Raw genomic sequence first — 20475 nt, 5'->3', positions numbered from 1 at the left:
CTGCAGCTCCTCCTTTCCTGCCACCTGAACTTCCCATGCCACACAGTAAAACCACAAGTGAATATTTTGGTTCCTCTCTCTGCCTTGTTTCCTTCACACCTTGGGTTGAAATCATCACCCACATCTGTTATAAACAGCAAGGCATCATTTCCCTCCAAAGGCTGGGAAATCCTGTCCCATTCCCCACGGTTTCCTCTCAGCACTGAGGACTGCAGAGGAAGATCTCCACACCCACACCCCAAAGCTCTCTGGAAACCCTCTGCCATGGCCCCAAACAGAAATAAAAGCTTGAAGCTTCTCATGTGAGCTCAGAAATGGCCAGGAAAAGCTGCAGCAAGCAGCACCTCCAGACGTGAGGGCACAGGAGGAGCCAAACTGGACACTGATGAGAAACAACCAGGAGCACAAAGCTGTGCCAGAGCCAAGCAAAAGGAACCCAGCCCCAGCTGCAAGCCTAACACAGCAAACCACCCAACATTTGCTCATTTTTTCCTTTTTCCCCCTTTTTTTTGGCCTGGTGCTGCCCCTGCCTGTGGCAGGGCAGTGACAGCAGTGTCACGTACTCCACGGCCATCCAAAGAAAGAAATTCAAATTGCTCCTAGGAAATAAGCACTTTGCCAGTTGCTGCCTCCTGCAATAGCAAACACATTAGCCTGACTGTGGCTGTTAAATCAGAGAAGCCAAAGTGCACAGCAGTTGGAGAAAGGAGCTTTTATGGGGCTGTGCTGGTTCACAGCACAACCTCCCCTCCTCTGAAACGCCACCGCAGATGCTCCAGTGCTGATTGCAAAATGATTTGCTGGGGAAGTGGCAAACAAACAGCAAACAGTGCCTGAATGCTCAAACTTGGGGAAAAGGGCACAGCTGGCAGCAGAGGCTGCAGAAAGGAGCAGCAAAGTCTCACTTAACAGCTCAGTGCTGGAATCACAGGGAGTGAGGATCCCTCCGTGCTGTGACCTGCTCCTCATCCCACCTGTGACCACTCAGAGACTCCTCCCTCCCTCCTGCAGAAAAACACTGAGGGGCAGCTCCAAAATGGGATCTGTGCCCATCCCACTGTGGGGCAGAACCCATTCCTGAGAGACAGAGACACCTGCAATGGAGATGGAGCTCGAGCAGAGTCAGGTGCCACCAGCACCTACGCTGGGTCACCCACACCAGGTCACACAGTGCCACCACATCACCCAGTGTGCCTCCAGATATGGGAATAAATTCACCTGCTGGGTTTCATCTGGATTTAATCTGCAGCCAGAGCAGCTCCAGGCACAGGGATGGATTCATCTGCTGGATTTAAACTGGATTTAATCTGAATTTAGTCTGCACCCAGAGCAGCTGCAGGCACAGGGATGGATTTACCTGCTGGATTTCATCTGGTGCAAGGACAAGAGGCAGCAGAGCAGCCCTGAGCTCTGACTGATGTGGGTGGCAGACAGCCTGGGGTGAACACATCACAACTTTAGGAAAGAAAGATGAAGAAACAGAGTGTGAGCCAACACCTGCATCGCCTTCTCTGGCGGCAGGAATTAGGATGCCAACATGAGGGGTGTTCACCTGGAAAAGGGAAGGATCAGGGAATCCTCAGAGCCCTTCCAACACCTAAAGGAGCTCCAGGAGAGCTGGAGAGGGACTGGGGACAAGGATGGAGGGACAGGACACAGGGAATGGATATTGGGAATGAGGAATTGTTCCCTGTGAGGGTGGGCAGCCCTGGGCTCCCACCCCAGCTCACTCCCTGCTAACCAGCACAAACTCCCATTTCCCACTCGCTCCATCTTTCCCAGCTACGGACATCCACCACAAACAAAACAACTTTAATTTAAGAATCATCCAGTTTCTAATTAAACAGCCATAGGCAGCTGGCTGGATACATTTTAATCAGTTTCAATAACGTATTGATTGGATACTGAAGCTTAAAAATTAAAAGTAAAAAGATGACCGGGGAATTGTCCCATCTCAGCCCAACAGTAGAACCCTCTGTAAATAACTCCTCTTTTAACCATCAGCTAAATGAACACTTCAATACTGCACTACAAAGTCTTCTGCAAAATTACTTTAACTAACAAGCAGAAATTTATCAGCTTCAGCCAAAATCAATGCTGAAATCAATTTGAACACTGGTTGTGTCTAAAGGGGCTCATTGGCAATTTAGGGAAATTACACCATGTAAATGCCTGTGCTTTAATTGAACAGTTTCATCAACTAGGCTGTGATTGCTGTCCATTCATTTATTTACTTTCACTGCAGCTCCCATTCTGCAGAGGAATGGCTTTTGTCAGGCTCCAAGGAGGTACTTTATCTTCATTTTATGCACTTTTGTGCAGAACTGACTTTATGGGGGGGCTGAGTGCCCACCAGGGTCACAGGCAGTGAGTGACCAGCAGGCACTGGTCAGTCTGTCTGCAGTGAGTGACCAGCAGGCACCGGTCAGTCTGTCTGCAGTGAGTGACCAGCAGGCACCGGTCAGTCTGTCTGCAGTGAGTGACCAGCAGGCACCGGTCAGTCTGTCTGCAGTGAGTGACCAGCAGGCACTGGTCAGTCTGTCTGCAGTGAGTGACCAGCAGGCACTGGTCAGTCTGTCTGCAGTGAGTGACCAGCAGGCACTGGTCAGTCTGTCTGTCTGCAGTGAGTGACCAGCAGGCACTGGTCAGTCTGTCTGCAGTGAGTGACCAGCAGGCACTGGTCAGTCTGTCTGCAGTGAGTGACCAGCAGGCACTGGTCAGTCTCCTCCAAACCCCACTGCAATCAGACAAAATCCAGGAGGACACCTCTAACTCAGCCAGGCAGGGCTGCTCCAACACCCTCAGTGGGACTAAAAATAAACCCAAACAAGAGGAGCACAAAATGAATGCACAGGAAAGGAGAGCAAGGGAAATGCTTCCACAGGAATTAAGGGAGATGCAATTTGAAGACTTCCAAGGGTCAAAGATGAGTTTGGATGCCAAACAAGCTACTGAACCTGCCTGTGATCCCTCCCTGAGCACCAGGCTGGGACAAGAACTGTGGGAAAAGGTTGGGAGAGCCTTTCCTGGGACTCACCTTGCAGTTCATTGTCCCATTCCAGCTTTAGCCCAGGCAGTCCCACCCTGCTTGTTTTTCTCTCTGCAGCCCACGGGGTTTGTGCTCCTGGGCTGAGATTTGGGGCATTTGTGCTTGGTGCCCAGCTGGAGCAGGAATTGTTTTGTGTCCCTGCTCTGTGCACAGAGCTCCCCATCCCCTCATGTGAACCCACCCACTAAAGCAGCACAGAACCTGAGAAATATAAACCCCAAACCTGAGGCATCCATCACCTGCTCCAGGGCTGCCCCAGCAGGGCCAGAGGATGCCCAGCTTTGTCCCAGGATGGATTCCAGGCTGTGGAGCAGCTGTCTCCCAACTTTTCCATTTCACGTGCTGCTGGGGCACCCCAAGGCTGGCTGAGGGAGGGATGAGGGGAAGGGCAGATGCTGGAACGTTCCACCACGCTGCAGAATTGCTCAGGAAATTGCTCAGACAAATTAACTCCCTCATTTCTCCCTGCTTTCCAGGCCATCCAATCTTACAGCCTGGGACATCAGCCACAGCCACTTCTCTCCCAATTACTCAACTTCCAAGTGAAGCCTTCTGCTCTCACAGCACTTTGCTGAGATGGGAACTGATGTTCCCATTCCTTCCCTCTCTCCCAGATCCTGGTAACTCCCAAATTAATTAGGGCATCATTGGGGCTTTATGGTTATTTTTCCTTTATGCTCCTGCTGCTGGAGACTCCAACAGAACCCACAGAGCTACAAAACCTCACTGTAAAATAAATCCCAGGAGGATGTGCCCTGCCCTAAACAGAGTTCAGGACATCTCACTTCTCCTTTCTCCTTGAAAAACAAAACCTAAAGAACACAAAATTAGGATAAACCCTTCATTTTGCTCCTGTATAAAGAAAATAGTGATGCTTTAGACACATTGTGTGAGAAAGACCTGACAGAGGAATTATTTGCCAGAGATAAACACTTGGACTTTGTAACATTTGGGTTCAAAATATACAAAAGTAAGGATTTGAAGTCTAAATAATTTAAAGAAGCTGCTTTAATTTAACTGGCTGGCACATCCAGACATTCCAAAGGAAATCCTTCACCTAAGGAAAGATCTCCTCAGAGAGGTCTCTGCAGGCACTGATGGAGCCCAAAGATGCAGCACAAAGCAGATCCTTTAAATGCCTTTTGGGCTGACCACTGAATTATTTGTTCCAAAAAAAAAAAAAAAAAAATAAAAAAGGCAATTTAAGCAAATCCAGAGATGTCCCACCACATGGGCAGCTGAGGTTCAAAAAAATGCATAAAACTGGAATTACATATTTAATTCAGGAGCGTTGCTGCAGCAGATTTTCCCCTTTTTTTAACAATCTTTACCCAAAAAAGGGCACACTCTGCCCCCTCAGCAGCTCTGGAAGAATTCCTGCTTTCTGCTGCAATGTTCAATAGACACTTTGGGCTTGTTTTCTATTTTCTCACATATTTTTGAACATGCAAGCAACCAAAAAGCAAAGCTAATTAACTGGTTTTGCCATATCTAACACGAGAATTTTTATCGTTCCTTAATTAAGCAAACAGCGGATCAAAAGGTAGGGGCAGAACAGGATGTCAAAGAACTATAAAATCCCTTCTTTTTAGAACAGGAAAAACATTTAGATTCAGCAAGTTCTCCCTAGAAATATTGCTATAAAGTATTGATTTTTCACCAGGCTCAATTGACTGAAAAGTTGTTTGTATAGCAATATTGGCCGAGCCAATATAGTGGAACAATTTTGCTCCACACAGTAATCAAGTGTATTTCTAAAGTATAATTATACTGTCATAAAAATAAAGCTAAGATACCTCTTCTCCAAGCCATAAACCACTCGCAGCTGTAAAGAACCCAAATAAATGAAATCCATTTTCTAACTAAAAAAAACCCCCCATGTTTCCTAACTAAACACAGGCTTCCAAAGGGAAGCAGCCCACCTCCAGCCAGGGGGGAGCAGGAGGGCTGATCAATACCTCCATCTCAATAAACTATTCCAATAGAAGAGTTTTTCCATGGAAAAAGGAGGTTTTTGCTCAGCCTCCTGCGTCCCTGGAACACCGGGAATATTTCACTGCCATAATGGATATGAGGCAGGATCAAGAGCTCAGGGAAGAGAGGGGGGATTAAAATAACATAAAAAATACAAGGTAAGGATAACAAAAAGATGAAAGGGAGGGTGCAGACAGGCTGGTGCTGAGCTGCACATTGATCCCCACACGGGCCAGGAGCCCCAGCCAGAGAGGGAGAGCGCCCAACCTCTGCAATTCATTGCACCTGACAAATGCTCATTGATTTACTGCAATAAAACATCCCTGGGCTGCTCCCCGTGCTGAGGCACTGCAGAGACCTGGGAGCATTCCAGTTTGATCCCTGGGAGCATTCCAGTTTGATCCCTGGGAGCATTCCAGTTTGATCCCTCATCTCCTGCTGGGGCGGGGATGCTCTGCCAGAGTGGGAGATTTGGGGACTTTTTGGGAAAAGGGGATTGAGGTGGCTTTGCCACAGGGCTGGAGAGCTCTAGAGCCAGGCTGGGAGAGCTGGGAGTGTTCCCCTGGAGAAGGGAAGGATCCAGGGAATGCTCAGGGCCTGAAGGGGCTCCAGGAGAGCTGGAGAGGGACTGGGGACAAGGGATGGAGGGACAGGACACGGGAATGGCTTCAGAGTGGGAAAGGGGAGATTTAGATGGATCTTGGGAAGGAATTCCTGGCTGGGATGGAATTCCCAGAGCAGCTGTGGCTGCCCCTGGATCCCTGGAGTGCCCAAGGCCAGGTTGGAGGGGTTTGGAGCACTCTGGGACAATGGGAGGTGTCCCTGCCATGGCAGGGGTGGGATGAGATAAACTGAGCTCCCTCCCAGCCCAAACCACTGGAGGGTTCCATGATAATCTGTAAAATTTCCACACCCAAACCAGCACCCGTTCCCTGGAAAAGGCTGGAGTGACTCCTGTCCTGGAGACACCCCAAAGCTGCTGACTTTAATTTAAATAACAGTGGGATAAAAAGGAACAGGAGCCACAGAAACACCTCCCTGACACAGGAGGGGCTCCTGCCTCTCCAGGTGAGACTGTCCCTCCCCAGAGGGCAGGGAATTGTCACAGTCCCCACTCCAGGCACCTGCAGAAACACAGGACGGTGTCACACAGGGCTTTTATCCCAATTCCACACCCTCAGAAGCACAGGATGGTGTCACACAGGGCTTTTATCCCAATTCCACACCCTCAGAAACACAGGACGGTGTCACACAGGGCTTTTATCCCAATTCCACACCCTCAGAAACACAGGACGGTGTCACACAGGGCTTTTATCCCAATTCCACACCCTCAGAAGCACACGATGGTGTCACACAAGAACATCCAGCTTTTACCCCAATTCCCTTCTCTGCCTCTCCACCCAACACCAACAGTCTGAGCTCTAAAGTTCAACATTCCTATCTCCCATAAAACCAGAAAATAACACCATTTCCTCAAGTCCTAGGAACATCCTTCTCCAAGGAAAGATTTCTGAAGCACCTTCCACCCCCAGGGCCAACCTGATTTCAAGAGTCCATCCCAAGGCTGCATTTCCCCCTTGGAGGCTCTGGAATTCCATTTCCATCCAACCTTCTGCCAGGAGCTGTTTTGCAATGCTGGCAGCCAATTAGAAACCAAACTAAATGCACCGTGGCTTTTAAAACATTTTAGTGGGGGGGAAAAATGTTAATATCAAAGTTAAAATGTCTAAGGTATAAACAAAACCCTAATGGGATGCTGGGTTACTGTATATGGTAAACAGCTCTCTGGAGGAAACCTTTATTGCTCCCTCAGGGCTTTCTGACAAAGTATGGATTTCTTAATTCCCACAGGAATATTTTTCATACCCCACTGCAGACTACTAAGTCCCAGATATTACATTCTGTAGTTTAAACTTTGTATGATGCATAAGCAGGAGTTTTCTCAACAGGAGAGTCCTATCTGCGATATTTTAAATTTTTTTACAGTATTAAAATTAATCCTGGCTCCAGGGCTGGAGCTTCTGCACCGAAATTTGGGGGAGTTGATCAGGCTGGGAGGGAGGGAGAGCAGCAAAAGGGGGTGAGGGATCCTGAGGGCACTGGTGCCACCACATGCCACTGCTGTCACCCCCAGGTGAGCCAGCAGGAATTCCAGATCCTGGATTCCAACCCAGGACATCCCAAATCCCACTGTGAACCCTCAACGTGCTCCCAGGAAAGATCCAAAGCCGCGTTAAAACCAGAATAAAACACCCCAGAACGGTTTAAAACTTTACACCAAGATTTTTCTCCTGCAAAGGGCCTGTCTACACCGCAAAATGTAAGAAGTAGAAACGCCGTGAAATTTGAATTTTGGGGCAGGTTAGAGGCGAAACCCCCACTCACTTGTAGACGGTGCCTCCGTTGCCGTGGCCGAGGATGTCTCGGTATCGAATGTCTTGTTCATTCATCTCCACAAGAAAGAAAGAAAAACAAAAGAGATGTCATGCTGGGGATGGAAATGTCAAGGAAAAGCAACTCCAGGCCATAAACAACAAGCAGTCTGGGTCATTTCAAGTTCAGCTGCAAGAACGAGAAGATCAATACAACATTTGCTGTCCAATTTATAAAAGACGATACCAAGGGACAAAGTGATGGAAAGTTTAATGACAATTTGTTTGCCTGGGTCATTTCATTAAAGTTTGATAAAAGGTGTCAAAATGGAATGATATAATATAGCTCAGGAGGGTCAGGGCACTGCTGCTGAGAGGAAAAGGGGCTCCAGAGCAGCACATCAGCAGAGCCAAAGTTGGAGGTGAATGGGAACAACCCTGGCAGCTGGAAAAGTTTGGGATTTATTCTGGAATCCCACAGCTGAGCCTCGGCGAGAGGCAGCTCTGGCACAGCTCAGTTTGGACACTTTCTGTCTGAAGAAAAATCAGTCTGGATTTTTCCAGTGATTTTCCCTGAAACACACAGCAAATTCTTGTATCTAAAGAAAAATTTAAAAAACCTAAAGCAAATGTTTGTATCTTAAGAAAAATCAGCCTGGAATCTCAACCCAAGTGATTTTCCCTGAAACACACAGCAAATTCTTGTATCTAAAGAAAAATTTTAAAAAATCTAAAGCAATTTTTTTGTATCTGAAGAAAAATCAGCCTGGAATCCCAATCCAAGTGATTTTCCTTGAAACACACAGCAAATTCTTTGCCTCTGTTTTTTCTGCTCAGATCCTCAGCTGATAAAAGCACTGCAGAAATCCCTGAATTTGGCACCTTATTTTACATGGATTTTACAACAGCTTAACATTTTGCCTGAGAAACAACTGGGATGTAAAACCACAACTCAACCTTCTCCTGGACAAGCAGAGTTACTCTGATTTGGCACAAATTTAAAAATCCCATTAAAGATGTTTTTGCAATGCACATTTATACTTTAAAATAAATATTTTGAACAGAATTAATTTTGGGTTAAAAGCAATTTTCCAGAAAGATGCCCCCGTTGCCTGATCATTTTAAGTAGAAAATGTTTGAGCAAATCCTGCTTTGAAAAGAGATTTTTCTAGGAAACATTAACTCATTTTCAGTAATTACTTGTATTTTATACGACACCAAGTTAAATATTTCACATGGCTTGGCCTGGCTGCTTAAAGATGTCATTTTTGTGTATTAACACAAGTGATGATAACAAGCTCAAATGTCCCAAAGAGTCAATACTCAGCATTTCTAATGACCAGAAAATGAAATATTTTATTGATTTAAAAGAAGTTGCAAGGGCAGAAATGATTAATCCAAAATTGATGGTTTTTCCTTTCACTACCTGAGCAAAAAATTGTGGTTTCTCAATGGAATTGCTACACAGGGATGGGAAATCCTGAGTTGAGACAACTCAAAACAGAAGGTGATGATTTTATTATTTATTTGTAATTAAACCTGGGCCAGGTTCCTTAGGAGGGCCCATTCCAACACCAAGGTTTGTGATGAAAATTAACATTTCACTCCTGAAAGCTCCTTCGCTCATTGCATTCATCAGAAATGCAAACAGAAGGGGGGGAAGTTGTTCCTCACGAGGAACAATTGCTCATAAATAGGATTCAAAATATGCAAAGAATCTACAGAGGATCCCTAAAATAAAAAATAATTTCTCTCTGGCTGCAGACTTGGGAATTTTAAGGAGTTTTGCTCTTCCAAGCTGGAGCACCTGAATCCTCCAGCCTTGGAGTAAAGACCTCCTGCATTCCCAAAAATGCAGGAGATGCATGAATTCCCAAAAATGCAGGAGATGCATGAATTCCCAAAAATGCAGGAGATGCAATTCCCAATCACCCCAAAGGAAACCCAATGAACCCACAAAACCAACAAAAAATTTGTATTTTTGCAGCCTGATGGGGAAAAGAGAAGATTTTTTTTTTTTGGAGGTTCCTCAAGTCATGAACACTGAATTGAGCAGAACTGGAGACATCCAGCACATTCCCTGCTTGTTTCCCACAGGGAAAAGGAAATTTTTCTCCACATCTCTCCCTAAAGGACAGGGACAGGAGCAGCTCCATCCCCTGGGGCACCCAGAATCCCAGGGAAAAGCAGGAATGCTGGGCTGGAGGCAGGAGCTGCAGCTGATGGGAGATAAAATGGGATTTACTGGCTCAAATAAAGGTGCCAAAAGCAGGGGGTGATTTATTTATCCCACTGGGAAAACTGGATTCTCCATCATAAAAGGTTCCCCTTATAGCAGGGGGTGTTAAAGCTGCAACCCCAACTTGGATGGGCTGGAAAATTCAGGAATCCATGGAAAACCAAGCAGGGAGCAGCAAACAAAGCATCCCTCCCTTCCACTGGCTGGGGATGAAACCAGGGTGGGTTATTGGAAATAAATGTCAAATTCCCAATTAATCCCAGTGAAACCAGGGTGGGTTATTGGAAATAAATGCCAAATTCCCAATTACTCCTGGTGAAACCAGGGTGGGTTATTGGAAATAAATGCCAAATTCCCAATTAATCCTGGTGGAACCAGGGTGGGTTATTGGAAATAAATGTCAAATTCCCAATTAGTCATGGTGAAATCAGAGTGGGCTTTTTGGAAATTATTAAAAGATAAATGCCCAGTTAATCCTGGTGAAATCAGAATTATGAATAATTAGTACAATGTTTTGTAGATTATTAAGAGCAAAATTTCCAATCAATCCTGATGAAATCAGGGTGATTTTTTTGTAAAGTATTAGAAGTCAAATTCCCAATTAATCAGGGTGGATTTTTGGTAAATAAATAGCCCAATTCCCAATTAATCCTGATTAAATCAGGGTGGTTTTTTTGTAAATTTTGTAAATTATTAAAATCTAAATGCCCAATTAATACTGATGAAACTAGGGTGGGTTTTCGTCAACTTTTAAGAGCCAAATTCCCAATTAATCCTGGTGAAATCAGGGTGGGCTTTGTGTATTATTAACAACCAAATTCCCAACTAATCCTGGTGAAATCAGGGTGGACTTTTTGTAAATTTTAAAAATTACTATTAAAATCTAAATGCCAAATTAATCCTGCTGAAATCAGAGTGGGTTTTTGTGAATTATTAAGAAGCAAATTCCCAATGAATCCTGATGAAATCAGGGTGGGTTTTTGTGAATTATTAAGAACCAAATTCCCAATTAATCCTGGTGCAAGCAGGGTGGGTTTTCTGTAAATGCTGTAAATTATTAGAAGTTAAATTCCCAATTATTCCTGATGAAATCAGGGTGGACTTTTTGTAAATAAACTGCCCAATTCCCAATGAATCCTGGTGAAACCAGGGTGGTTTTTGTGAATTATTAGGAACCAAATTCCCAATGAATCCTGGTGAAACCAGGGTGGTTTTTGTGAATTATTAAGAACCAAATTCCCAATGAATCCTGGTGAAACCAGAGTGTTTTTTGTGAATTATTAAGAACCAAATTCCCAATTAATCCTGGTGAAACCAGAGTGTTTTTTGTGAATAAACAGTCAAATTCCCAGTGAATCCTGCTGAAACCAGGGTGGTTTTTGTGAATTATTAAAAACCGAATTCCCAATGAATCCTGGTGGAACCAGGGTGGTTTTTGTGCATTACTGAGAGCCCAGGGAGGAGCTTTAGCAAATCCCCTTTTCAGGGAGGCTCTAATGGGGCAGCACAGGCACTGCAGCTCCTTATGAACTGGTGACACTCTATCAATGCTGAATCAATTGGTGGCATTTACCCTGAGTGACAGAAAAGAAATAAATATTTATATCACATCACCTCTATCAATGAGGCCGGGCAGAAAGCTATTTCTAACCTGTCAATATTTGATTATCTTGAAGAATCACGTCCCCTTCTTTTAATGATTAATATGAATTCCTTATTAAAGCTAAATGGAAACTACTGGGGGAATATCATTAGGGATGCCTCAAAGCACAAACTGCCAAAAAATAATCAAAAATAATGACCAGGCCACACTTAAGTAATGGTTAAGTGTGACTTAATCCCCCCAAAATGAACAAAAGTTGAAGTTTCACCCAGGAACCCATCACCAAAATTCTGCAGAACACAAATGAAATAATGTCCTTTCAACAAAAAGCAAATCAACTCCGATCAGGCTGACTAAAAAGTAGTATTAAAACTGAATTATTTATTCATTTTTAGTGGGTTTCAGTAACATTTTTAATATCAGGAGAAAAGGTTTTTAATTCTTGTTTTCTTTAAATTGGATTTAAGTATAAAACTTCATTCTTATCTTCTTTTTAGTGGGTTTTAAGTAGCAATTCCAATATCATAACAAGTACCTAATTTTAGGGTTTTTTTTTGTGAGTTTAACTTACATTTTCCATATAGTAAGAAGAGGCACTTAATCCTTATTTTCCTCTATTTTTCAGTGGGATTAATTAACATTTTTAATATCATAAGAAGAGGCATTTAATCCTTATTTTCTTTTTTTTTTTTTTTTTTCCAGTGAGTTTAAGCAACATTTTTAGTACCACAAGAAGAAGTTTGGTTTTAAAATTCGAAACCCCAGGGAACCAGTCTATGAATCTCTCGCAGGGCACCCCAACCCCTTGCTCTCTGTAGTTTAGAACAAATGAAATGCCAAATTCAGCCAACCACAGAGAGATTTTACTCCTATTCTGGGGTTTTACTCGAAAATAAATCAGTAACATCAGAGAGCACCACCCTGATTTACAAGTTCAGCCACCTGCTGCTGCTGCTACTCCAGAATCTCAAGGCAGCAAGGGAAATACATTACTTACCTGGGAATTCTGAAATATTAAAAAAAAAATTAAAATTATCAGGAATGTAATGATAACTAACATAAAATTATATAATATAAAAATAATTTTTTAAAATATCAGGAATTTGAGAACACTGATCTCAGCCTAAAATCCCCATTTCCAGCTGTATCCAGGGACTCAGCAGCGCTGGGCTCATGTTTTGGATGGGAAAAAAATCTCATTTTTGGAGGGAAAAAAAACCTCATTTTTGGAGGGGGAAAAACCTCATTTTTGGAGGGGGAAAAACCTCATTTTCGGAGGGGGAAAAACCTCATTTTCGGAGGGGGAAAAAATCTCATTTATGGCAGGGGAAAAAAAATCTCATTTATGGCAGGGGAAAAAAAAATCCCATTTTTTCCCCTGAAAATAGCCCAGGTGAGGCTGAACCCTTGCCCTGCTGCCAGGCCCAGCCCCTGATTCATGAAATGCCACCAAGGCCCGGGGAGGTCACGGTGTGACACTGAATAGGCACCTGAGATAATGAAGATTTCAGGCTGCCAAGGCAGAGGGGAAGTGAGGAGCAGTTAAGAAAATCAATGAGAGTCTTTTATTTGCAGTGACACAGATGTCTCAGTCAATAGAGCCTAACAGGCAGCCCCGTGGACAGGTGCCTCCCTCCAAGGCTGCCAAACCTGGCACAAATATATCTGTATATTAAAATAGATTTATTTGGGTTTATAAATATATAATAAATGTAAAATAAATATATTTAATATATTTTTTGTTTTTATTTTATTTATATAGATAATATTTATATAATATATAATACATAAATAGAATATAAATAATATATATTCTATTTTTTATATATTATATATATTCATATAATATATAAATAGGATATATAATGTGTATTGTTTTAATATATTTTATATTTGGTTTTATAAATATAAAATAAATATAAAACATATATTTTATAATTTTATTTTTATTAATTTATATATTTATATATTAAAATATATAATTTTATATATTTTAATATTATATAAATATCATATATTTCAATGTATTTTTATTTATTTTTATATTTTGAATCTATATTTTTATGTTTATTAATATGAATATATAATGAATACAGTTAATATATTTTTAACATATTTATTTTTATATTTTATATTTATTTATCTATAAAATATATTTATATATTCAAATATATTTAGGTGGCTGCTTGAGAATTGTGGATTCCCCATCCCTGGGAGGGTCCAAGGATGGGCCTGGAGCTCCCTGGGGCAGAGGATTTTCAGTTTGGGCTCTGAGATCCCTCCCAGCCCAAAACCACAACCCTGAGGTAATTCCAGAGAGGCTCCTTGCAAGAACCTGACAAATAGTTCAGCATCTCCTGCCCTAAAACCCACTAAGGTCATTTTTTGCAAATAAATAAAACCTTATAAAATAAAATCTATTTTACAGTAAACTGTAAAAATCAGGCTTTACTGCTATTCCAACTAAACTAACAGCTAGCCTGTGGAGCTCCCATGAGAAATGAACTCCAAGAGTGAAAATCAGTTTACATAACAATCTATTCTTGTGAAAAAAACCTGCAAAAACAAGAATTTTATCCCAAAAGAATCTGTAATGGAAATATGTAAACTACCCAGAAATAGAGACATTTAATAAACACACACACTGGCAATGAGATGAATTTCAGCAGATTGTTAATCAATCCATGCACAGTACCTTCTAATTTTCCTGTAAATATGAACTTCATTCTTTATTACATATTCCTACAAATATAAACTTCATTCTTTATTACACCCTTTTAACCAAACCACACACCTATAATCTTAATTTTATCAATTAATTTTGGAAGCTTTCTCCACGCTCTCAGATCAAATGCAGGGTTCTCTTGGGGGTCAGAGTTTGTCAGTGCAAAAAGTGGAAAATTCCCACTAACCAGGGTCCTAACAATACACTAAGTAAATAAAAAAATAACTATTCTAGACAAAAAACCAAGTGCTTCATCCCATTTCCATGTCTGATTGAGGCTGACAAGCGAGCAGCTCCCTCAAGTTACCCAACACTGACTGAGGGGCCTCCATCCATCTGCAGCTAAAGCTGATTTTGAGAATTTACTGGCACAAATTTCTGTGCCAATAAAAGCAAATCAGGACCCTGAACGCTCCCATGACCCCCAATTTTGGGTTAAAAAAAATCACATTTCAGCTGCAGGAGCTGGGAGCTCCACCCAGGGACCAGGTGTGCCCAGCCAAAGCACCCACCTGGCCATTGGCAAGGATCTTCTTCAGCTCTGCAGAGGACTTCTTCAAGCTGGAAAAGGAAAAAAAAAAAAAACAACAAATTAAAGCAATTATTTTTATCAGACAAATTGAGCAACAAGAGGAGTTTGTGGCTCCATATTCTGAGATTAAACTTGAAGGGGAAGGTGTGGTGAGAGCAGCCAGCACTGCAGGCAGCAGCAATGAACAGTTAAAAAAAAATAATAATAATTAAAAAAAAAAATCAATATGTTTTCCACCTTACAGCTGGCTTAGACACCTGACTGCACAACCTGCTGGGACACAAGCTCTTGCTCACCAGCTCTAAGAGGGAAATTTGAAACAAATTTGGGTGTTTGACCCCAGCTCTCAAAGCACGTGGCTGGCACCCAGTTTTGCAGTGCCAATCTGGTTTTTGAGCTCCCCAAGGCAGGATTCCAGGGATTCCTGTGCATCTCAGCTCCAGGCTCTGCTGCCAGGGATGTCACCCCCTCCTCCAGGGACCCCGGGCTGGGGCAGAATTGCTGATCTGGGACCTCAGGCCGTGCCCAAATCCCTGAGGGGAGCCCATCCCAGGGCAGCCTGCTGAACCCCTTGGATTTTCCAGGGGAATCCATCCCCAAACAAACAAAACAAAACTCACTTTAATTTAATCCCTTGGCTTTTCCAGGAGAATCCATCCCCAAATAAACAAAAAACAAAACAAAACTCACATTATTGTAATCCCTTAGAATTCACCCCCAAACCAACAAAACAAAACTCATTCTTCCCTTTGCTTTTGCAGGAGAATCTATCCCAAAACCAACACAACAAAACTCACTTGAATTTCTTCCCTTGGCTTTTCCAAGAGAATTCACCCCCAGACCAATACAACAAAACTCCTATTAATTTAATCCCTTTCCTTTTCCTGGAGAATCCACCCCCAAATCAAGAAAACAAAACTCACTTTAATTTCCTCCATGAGAACCTCACCAAGCCCCACTTCTCAGCTTGGTGAGTTAAAGGGTGAAACCTTTAATGCCCTCAAGCTCCTCCAAAATCTCACAACCCAAACTCCTCCAAAATCTCCCAAAATCCTGGTTTTTCCCCTCCTTTCCTGACAAACTCTGCTCCTTGGAGCTTCAGCACAACAAACTGCCAGGGCAGCAACGTCTGCAAAACTTCATCTCAAAGGGACATTCTGCTCTTATTACTGAAGTTAAAAAAAAAAAAGAAAAAAAAAAAAAGAAAAAAGTACAAAATAATATATTCTTGAAAGGGCTGTGCACGTGTCTTGATCACAGATCATTATTAACAGGAACAGTGAAAACACAGATTTCATATTTGGTGGCTTTGTTCTTTAATAGGCCTCTTGTTCCCACGACTGCTTTAAAGAAAAATTAAGTTTTCCAAGGAAACATAAGTTGATCTTGTCATCTTTCATGACTAACAATTTGTGAACATGAAACAAAGAGAGACTTTCAATTACTTCAAAAACAAAACTCCTGGTGCAGAGGGTTTTGGAAAAGGAATGGCAATTAACCACCAGATAAGGTGACAAGAATCTTCTAGAAGCTTCATTTTCAATGCACTTGAAGAACAAGCTCAAAGTACAGGAGGAACTGAAAGGAAGCAGCAGCAGTGACAGAAAAATCAGCTTTATTTAGCTCAGCCTGGGGGGACTGCAGAGCACACAGATATTCTGATTTATTCTCTTTCCATTTCAGAGTTTTGGGATGGGGTCGAATGTTCCCCCAGGGATGGGGCAAACTTTGCCAGGGTGGGATTTTTTTAAATCTCCACAATTACAGAGCCACCAAAGGGAGCAGCAAACTGGGATTACTGGGTTTGGAAGGGGTTTTCAGCAGGGAAAAACCCCAGCCCTGCAGCTGGAATCTCCCACAGTGAAAATCGGATTTGTGGGACTGCCCCAGCCTCAGGACAGGCCCCCAAAATTCACCAAATTCCAAATGTGCCCAAAGCACCACAAAAGTGCCCCTCTGACCACATTAATCTGTGGTAATTCACCTTTTTAATCTCCAAAACATTCCTTTTTCCTTCCTTTTTCCCAGGGAGAAAAGGGAGCAGGATGCTGATGCACAGATAAATGGAATATTGTGTGCTTGTTAGAATAATAGAATAATTTAGGCTGAAAGGAGCCCCCAGAGAATTCTATTCCCATGGCTCAGTTATGCTTTTGTAGGAAGATGGAGCCAGACACTCCTTATTTCTTTTTAAGGATACAGAAAGGTTTTTTGTAGGTTTTTACCATCAGTATTATGACTTCCTGTAACAATTCACGTAATAAAAAGGAGTTTATCCTCCAGCATTTGTAAAACAAATAGGAAAAAAAAAAAACAGAGAATGAGTTCTCTTGCATTTTAAGACCTCAATACGAGTTTTCAAATTAGGCCTGGAATGTAAAAAGCAAGATAAGGGGGATGGACCCCAAAACTTGGCTGGAACTGTAGGAAACAGGCACTTAAACTGAAAGGATTTTTAAAAAATCCTACCCCACCCAGACAAATCTACATAAGTTTATTATTTGGGTTATTTATTGGTACAAACCTATGAGTGGGAATCAAACTTTCAAATCAATGAGTCCTGGAGTGAACAAGCAACAAAGAGCTGAGCACAGACCTGGCACTGGGGCAGCCCAAGGAGCTGAGCCCCAATTGCACCTCAGGGCTTTCTAAGCTTAGAGCCACCTGAAACACCAGCAAATCCTCCTTTCTTCCTGAAACACCCAGCAAACCCCAATTCCTCCAGCAGCAAACCCCAATTTCTCCTGAAACACCCAACAAACCCCAATTTCTCCATCATCAAACCCTAATTTCTCCCTGAAACACCCACCAAACCCCAATTTCTCCCTGAAACACCCATCAAACCCCCATTTCCCCACCAGCTAACCCTTATTTCCTCCTGAAACACCCAACAAACCCTAATTTCTTTCTGAACTTCTCAGCAATCTCCCATTTCTCCACCAGCAAACCCCAATTTCTCCTGAAACACCCAGAAAACCCTGATTTGTCCAGCAGCAAACACTGATTTCTCCCTGAAACACCCACCAAACCCCAATTTCTCCCTGAAACACCCAACAAACCCCAACTTCTCCACCATCAAACCCTAATTTCTCCCTGAAACACCCATCAAACCCCAATTTCTCCCTGAAACACCCATCAAACCCCAATTTCTCCCTGAAACACCCAACAAACCCCAATTTCTCCACCATCAAACCCTAATTTCTCCCTGAAACACCCACCAAACCCCAATTTCTCCCTGAAACACCCAACAAACCCCAATTTCTCCACCATCAAACCCTGATTTCTCCCTGAAACACCCACCAAACCCCAATTTCTCCACCATCAAACCCTAATTTCTCCCTGAAACACCCAACAAACCCCAATTTCTCCACCATCAAACCCCAATTTCTCCCTGAAACACCCATCAAACCCCAATTTCTCCACCATCAAACCCCAATTTCTCCCTGAAACACCCATCAAACCCAATTTCTCCCTGAAACACCCATCAAACCCCAATTTCCCCACCATCAAACCCTGATTTCTCCCTGAAACACCCACCAAACCCCAATTTCTCCACCATCAAACCCCAATTTCTCCCTGAAACACCCAACAAACCCCAATTTCTCCCTGAAACACCAATCAAACCCTAATTTCTCCACCAGCTAACCCTGATTTCCCCCTGAAACACCCATCACACCCCAGTTTCTCCCTGAAACACCCCCCAAACCCCAATTTCCCCACCACCCCTCACTTCCCCAGCACAAACCCACGGGGAGCGTCCCCACCGATGCCAACCCAGCATCACCCATGGGAATCCCACCCAACCCCACAGAACCAACGGGGCGTGGGGCTCTGCTCTGGGCCCCAAACAAAGGGAATTAAGGGGGGGAAGAAGGGAAGGAGGAAAGAGGAAAAAAGGAAAGGTCCTCACCTGTTGCTGGGCAGGGCCTCGGAGGCGCCGCTGCCGGCCCCCGCCCGCGTGTTCACCTGCAGGAGAGAGGGAAAGGGGAGCCTGAGCTCAGCCCTGCTCAGGGACACCCTGCTAATTAACCTGTAATTTGCCACGGAGCCCTCATCAGCCTGGCAAGGTTAATGAGCTGCTTGCCAGGCACGCTGCTGGCTGAGGGGGGGATGTAGGTTAGCGGGCTGCGCCGTTCCGCTAAGGATGCGCCAGGAAGGGGGAGAAATTCAGGATTTGTTCTCTTTTTAAACACTCAAAAAAATCACTTAATGCGCTCATAGGCTCCTCCATGTGATTGTAGGAGCAATCTAAAAATCTAAAATAATCTAAAATAATAAGCAATCTAAAAATCTAAAATAATCCCACTGTGGTGCCTTCCCACAATTGGATAAATGACTGAAATCACAGAATGAGGTGGGGGTTTAAAAGCTTTGAAGTAGTGGCGGCCAGCAGTTGATAAATGAACTACTAAAATTTAAGAACATGATTAGCAGAGGTTAAAAACAAAAAGGCAAACCCATTTTGAATAAAACCACATCTATAAATATAGACATATAAATATAGATATCACAGCCAGCATTTAGCAGATGAACCCTTCTCCCACTCTTGCCAAAAACAAAAAAAAAAAAAAAAAAGAATTAAAAAAAAAAATCTGCTTGTCAGAGCTCAAGAAAGTGCAGTTTTATTTGACATTTCAATAAGTGGAACACAGCATTACAAATCCATCTAACTTTCCTGAAACAATTATTGAAATTCGTACCTTGAGGCCATGTATGTTCCGTTTCCCAGGAGGTTTGCAGGCTGAAACAGTAATTGACTAAATTGTAGAACACATCAGGGCCATTTACAAATTTGCTCAAAATGAATCTTTTCAAAAGAAATGAGGGTGACACCAAAATTAGCAGAGAGAAATGATTGAAAAGTGCCTGGCGAGACCCAGAGTGGGAATTACAGCCCAGGATTTTTAACTTGCAGGAGTGAGCATTTATAAATGCTGAGAGCTTCCTGACACCGTGCCATGGAAATTCTCATTTCTGTCAAAACACAGCACAACCCAGAGAACCCTTGGAAATTCTCATTTCTGTCAAAACACACCACAACCCAGAGAACCCTTGGAAATTCTCATTTCTGTCAAAACACACCACAACCCAGAGAACCCTTGGCTCAAATGAGGGGATTTTTTTGGTAATTCAGGTTGCAACCTTGCGGTGCTGTGTTTTCACACGCTGGGGTGTTTTTTTTCAATGGAATTTCACAGGGATATTTGCAATCTAATATTGGGATTTTTAGGGAATTGGCCGCGTCAGGAATTGGCCATTTTGGGAGAGGCACTTTGGGGGAAAATGGGGAAGAAACGGGGAAGAAATGTGGGGGGGGGAAATGGGCAAGAAATGGGGGAAACAACATGGGAAAAACAAACCTGGGGAAAAACAAACCTGGGGAAAAACAAACCTGGGGAAAAACCTGGCAGGGGCAACAGCAGAGAGCCTCCAAAATGCAAATATTGAATAAATAAAAGGTAAATATGGGGGAAATCATAGAGGAAACATGGGGAGAAACCAAACAGGGGAGAAACCATGGCAGGAGTAAGAGCAGTGAGCCTCTCTGGTAAATACTGAGAAAATAAAAGGTAAATACCAAATAAATAAAAAGTAAATATGGAGAAAAAACATGGGGGAAACCTGGGAAAAAAAACTAGGAGAAAACCCAAACCAAAGGCAACAGCAGAGCCCCCAAAAGGTAAATATTGAATAAATCAAAGGTAAATATGGGAGAAATGTGGGGGAAAAATCTGGGGGAAACCAAAGAGGGGAGAAGCCACGGCAGGGGTAACAGCAGTGAGCCTCTCTGGCAAATACTGAATAAATAAAGGGTAAATAGTGAATAAATAAGAGCTAAATACTGAATAAATGCCACTGAAGTGTCACTGATTTTTAGGGTGTGTATCTGGTTGCTGTGTTCACCTTGCATTCCACAAACAGGATGTAAATAACGTGGGAAAAAGACAGAGATAAACAGATATAAATATATATAAATACAT

At 42.9% G+C, this 20475-nt stretch overlaps 1 protein-coding gene across 1 annotated transcript in view; it reads right to left on the bottom strand.

The window, feature by feature from the left end:
• MAP2K5 (mitogen-activated protein kinase kinase 5) overlaps positions 1–20475 on the bottom strand; it is a 119752-nt gene that overhangs the window by 82884 nt on the left and 16393 nt on the right. Inside the window, exons 5-8 of the mRNA XM_058033760.1 lie at positions 19195–19235; positions 18405–18460; positions 14475–14523; positions 7409–7473 (exon numbers count right to left, since the gene is read on the bottom strand). Of these exons, the coding sequence (XP_057889743.1) occupies positions 7409–7473; positions 14475–14523; positions 18405–18460; positions 19195–19235 (211 nt within the window). The remainder of the gene's footprint in view (positions 1–7408; positions 7474–14474; positions 14524–18404; positions 18461–19194; positions 19236–20475) is intronic.

This window comes from Melospiza georgiana, chromosome 13 (genome assembly GCF_028018845.1).
Source record: "Melospiza georgiana isolate bMelGeo1 chromosome 13, bMelGeo1.pri, whole genome shotgun sequence".
Taxonomy (NCBI): Eukaryota; Metazoa; Chordata; class Aves; order Passeriformes; family Passerellidae; genus Melospiza; species Melospiza georgiana.
The sequence above is the reverse complement of the archived record's forward strand: the minus strand, read 5'-3'. Positions and strand labels throughout refer to the sequence as shown.